Raw genomic sequence first — 4,870 nt, 5'->3', positions numbered from 1 at the left:
TTTGTAAGTTTGAATTAATGAAACAAATTGTTTGACTCTGGATTATATGACCCTAGTCAACAGGTTATAATTGTTGACATTTTTGCCCTAATCAACGGGTTATAATAGTTGAAACTAACCACTCATTTATGAAGTCTCACCTAATTGGACACCATTTGTTATTTGATAACCAAAGTAAAGATATTTTGAATGCATTCGATTTGGTTTTGATGAGAAATTGTTTTGAAATGGATATGAGAAAGTTTTGTTGAAAAGTTTGAATGTATTAGTATTTTGAACTCAAAAGTTTTTATGAAAATAAGTATATGTTATATCTCCTATTTTCAAGCATGATTGAAAATGTTTGATCCATGAAACTGTATTAATATTCCTTATTGAGTTTTAAACTCATGCCCCTTCATTGATAATTTTTCAGGTACTCTTAGTTCGGGCAAGGAGTGATGGCTAGGTTGGGAAATTTTTCTTTGTTAAGATTTTGGTTCAAACTTTATTTTGGACATTGTTTAAATGTTCAAATTTAATTCCCCATTCAAATTATTTGAATTTGGAGTTATTTGGACAATAACACTCTAGTTAATGTGTTAGTTTTTTTTTAAGTTGATACTTGGAGATTTTAGTATTTTGTCCTACTACTCTGTTCAAGAATTTGGTAATTGGTAAATTTCCAGTTACAATATGAATGTTTGTGTCGTTTCCACTTTAAGCATTTGGGCTTGAGATGTGAAATGACCGTCATGCCCTTGGAGTGGGTTTTGGGGCGTGACACATCATCTCCTGTTAATTAAAACTTTTATCGTATTCTCATGAACTCGGATGGTTCATGATCATTGTTCGTTTTCACGAGCACAGGGGGTGTGTGCTCGAATTCTATGTCCATTACAACAATCATCCTTCGTTATTTTTGTCAGCTAAACTGATAATGTTAATAAAAAATATATGAAGTAAACTATCTTCGACACTAAAAAATTCATTGCACGGCGCCATATTTCACTTGACAACAAATTTCATTTATTCCTTACACTCCCAATCAAAACGGTAATTGGATAAAAATCCATAACAAATATTTGAAAACAACCCCAAAATCTCCCTTCATAAAAAAAATAGATAAGTACTTAGCAAGGATTCAATTGACGAGGTGGCTGCCGCATGCTCGTTAATCGGGTTCTTCCATTCTTCACAATCAGAACGGTGTCCATGCCCCAGCTAGCATGTCTTTCCAAATGACAATGCATGAACCATACCCCTAAAATAATGAAATCCCATAATGGTTAGTACATATATATATACACATACTAAAAACAATGTTACGCTATTAAATATAAGTGAATTCAGAATATATATTTATACCTGGATTATCAGCTCTGAATCTGATGGCAGCCCATCCTTTCGTGGGGACTCCAATGGTATTGACTTCAGGAGGATCAACCAAATTATAACTTTTTGGATCAGTCTCATTGTTGAAGTTCCCAAAACCATATCCAACGAGGTAAAAGCTGTACCCATGCAAATGCATTGGATGATTCTCCGCTCCATTCAGCACATTAGTTCCTTGGAACACAATCTCCACAGTAGAATTATAATCCAAAACTTTCACTTTAGTCCCCTGTTCTGGTGTCAATAAAGTATTCGGCAAATTGTCCCCAGTGAAGTTGAAAGAGTAAGGGGGCTCATTCGGGAAATCAGACTCGTAAACGTGCTGGATACTTCTGTAATACGCTTGTAACACATCAATTGATGGCTCCACGAAGCTTATATTGTTCAAGCTCGCAGAAAGCCTTGTGCCATTGGGTCCATCACATGAATTGTTTGCACATGGCAAAGTATTCACAGAAATTGTGATGTACAATCTAGTATCAACAGATTGTGGAACATCCACTGGGTAGTCTTTGGTGGCTAGGGCCTTAAGGCGCCTAGTGAAATTTGTAACTGAGTCGATATCAGCGAAATTGGGAAGATTTGGAAATGAAGGTGTCGATGGGGCAGCGTAGTTTCCACTATATTGCAGTATTGCAGTCGTGGTAGTGTTATCAAATACTAACTCAGCATAAGCCCTAGATGCCATATAGTAGTGACTAGGAGGCTGATTTGCTGTGATGAGGACATCCATTGTTTGTCCCGGGGTTATCATGATATAGCTGGTTGTTATGGGTTTAATATAAGCCCCGTCGGTGCCGACAACAGTCAAGTTGTGATTAGCAACCATGAAGAACATTTCCTCGTTCATAATAGAATTGATGATGCGAAGAAGATAAGTTTTTCCATAATCAACCACCATTTTGAACGTCCCTGCAACACATGAATTATGTTAGTCCATTTCACATACATATATATATATAATACATGCTATCTCCTAATTCATAAATATCATGCTGAATCTAGTTAATTACCTTCCTTTGAACAATTGTATAGATCCCCTGGTTGACCATTAATGGTGAAAGCATCCGATTTATTGGGTTCTCCACCATTTTCAAGAGCAGTTTCAATGATCTCCATCACATCTCCCTTAAACCATGATGCTTTACAGGTGCAACATAAAAGAAAATCCTCATTAGCGCTAGTTAAATATGAACACAACATTCATTCACGAGACCATAAGAGAACCATACTGTTACCATAAATTTGACCTTACTCTTTGATAATATTTTATCACTATTAATCCCGAGTTCAAAAGAAATGATCAGCTTTTTGAAATACTTTTAACAAATTTAGTAGCTCTCAATGTAAATTCTCAAAAAATCAAGTGAACTTAACACTAAGAGGGTGTTTAGTTTTTTAGCTTTTTACTTAAAGTAATTTGCTTTCAAATCATTTTAAGTTGTTTATTTTTCTATTTTTTATGACCTATTATAAATTTTTTGTTAAATAGAAAAAATCAAAATATTTAACTTTTTTCTAAATAAAAAAACTAACATATTGGTTTTTCCTTACTTTTTAATACTTGATAGAAATAAAATATGACAAAAACAAACAATTTAATGCTTAGTACTATTAAGCACTATTTAGTTCTAAGTTCTATTTAAAATTAAGTTAAAAAAAACAAACACCACCTAAATCTTGTTACAAGCCACGAATATTTATGATGACCGATGATAACAGTAGAATTCCGATTACAACAATTACGTTAGTTTTTATGGATTCTTGGATTCTGCTTGTACCAACAATAATTGGTCCTCAAATAAAAATGAGGGAGCAATTATTTTTGAAGTAAATATTTGCACAAGATTGATGGATAAGAATTCTTCACTACGTGGGAGCAAGTAAGGTCTTTGAGTGCAGGGGAATGACCAAAGTTTTCATTAGGGACAGTTATATAATTAACGTATTCTGAACTCACTTCATTGGGAGATACTAATTTGATTTTTCAGCACCTTAATTTCTATGCTACGTGTAATGACAATGGCATGTAATTCTTCATAAAAGGAAGGACGTCATTTATATTATTCACATGCAGCTGCTTACTCTTTTGATGTTATATATATGATTGTCTCTATTCCCTCTTTTGAATATATAAAACAATACTAGCTATATATATGATTGTCTATCCTTCTTTAAATTCCCTTGTTTTAAAGATTATTTAATATCAGCATTGAACATGATAGACCTAATGCTGCATCAAAAGAGAATAATTATATAAATAATGATGAGGTAGATGGATGCTTACCTAAAACGATGGGAACTGCTTTATGAGGCTTGACAAATGGGAAACCTTTTCCAAGTTTAGGGAGAACAATGAGTGGGCCATGAACGGTGGCACGGGACCAGTCGCTGTGGGCATGCCACCAAATGGTTCCTTCCTCGTTCGACAAAACGATTTCATAAGTGAAATTTGCCCCTGGTTTGATTGGGCACTGCGTCACGTAGTTTGGCCCATCAGACCATGGATTCCTTGGTTGCTTCACTCCATGCCTGTCATTTTCCATATTTAACGATTCAATGTAATTGTTTGTTGATTGGTTATATCGACTCCACACAAACATTTCTCATTGTATCAAAACTTCAATATGGAGAGAATTGGGTAGACCAGAGCGATACCAGTGAATGGTGACATTGTACTCTCCTGCATTTCGAACGTTTACTTTGAGTCTATCTCCTCTGCGCATATAAATAGCTGGCCCTGGAAATAGCCCATTTACAGTCAAGATCTTCTTGGTACTGCACAGCCGAGTATATGAAGCTTCCTTGACCTGCAAAAAGCTTCCCAGTCAAAATATATAATAAACTCAGACATATCTCAAGAACGAGTTTGCAACTCATGGCGGATTGTCATATATACAATCACAATTATGGCAATGAGCTCAGGCCATCTGATTTAGTGGACAACATAGGGGTGCGTAAACGTATAAACGTATATACTTACAACCCAATCAACAGTAGTAATATGCTTCCTAGCCATGCAAAGCATGAGCACATTCAATAGCAGAAAACCTTGAAGCTCTAAGAGCAAGCTCTTTTTCTTTGACTCCATTTTTTTGAAGGTAAAGAATGTGTCTTTCTTGCCTTCGCTCTCAGAGAAATGTATGCTTGTTTTTCCGGGAGAGGCCTTTATATAAGCTTTTAAGATTGATTTTAATAATGAAAAACTAGTTTCCCTGCACATAAATTGAAGCCTTAAGCACCCGGTTGCCTTTAGCACGTAAGAGGGGCCGACACGGACATCCTATTTGAAGTTGTCTAATATTGATTCCACCTGTTGGTGTTCAAAAACAATCGCCTGACCATGTGGGAAGGAACACCGAAAACTTGTAAACTTGGGTTTCTCTTCAGCCTCCCATATTAATTAATAAATAGATAAATGATGGTGCTTAAAAGATGGTCATGTGCTGGTATTGCCCATGGTTCCAGGGAGGTACACTTGATCTTCAGTTTTGTA

At 35.5% G+C, this 4,870-nt stretch overlaps 1 protein-coding gene across 1 annotated transcript; it reads right to left on the bottom strand.

Moving 5' to 3' along the window:
- Positions 1-966: 966 nt before the first annotated feature.
- LOC100243355 (laccase-14) lies at positions 967-4,517 on the bottom strand. The gene is made up of 6 exons (XM_002271186.4): positions 4,358-4,517; positions 4,033-4,184; positions 3,662-3,906; positions 2,388-2,516; positions 1,348-2,286; positions 967-1,243 (listed from the first exon to the last, which is right to left on the bottom strand). The coding sequence occupies exons 1-6, from the start codon at positions 4,463-4,465 to the stop codon at positions 1,113-1,115; spliced, it is 1,704 nt and encodes a 567-aa protein (XP_002271222.1). The 5' UTR covers positions 4,466-4,517; the 3' UTR covers positions 967-1,112.
- Positions 4,518-4,870: the final 353 nt, after the last annotated feature.

This window comes from Vitis vinifera, chromosome 18 (assembly GCF_030704535.1).
Source record: "Vitis vinifera cultivar Pinot Noir 40024 chromosome 18, ASM3070453v1".
Lineage (NCBI taxonomy): Eukaryota > Viridiplantae > Streptophyta > Magnoliopsida > Vitales > Vitaceae > Vitis > Vitis vinifera.
This window is presented reverse-complemented; position numbering and strand designations above follow the sequence as displayed.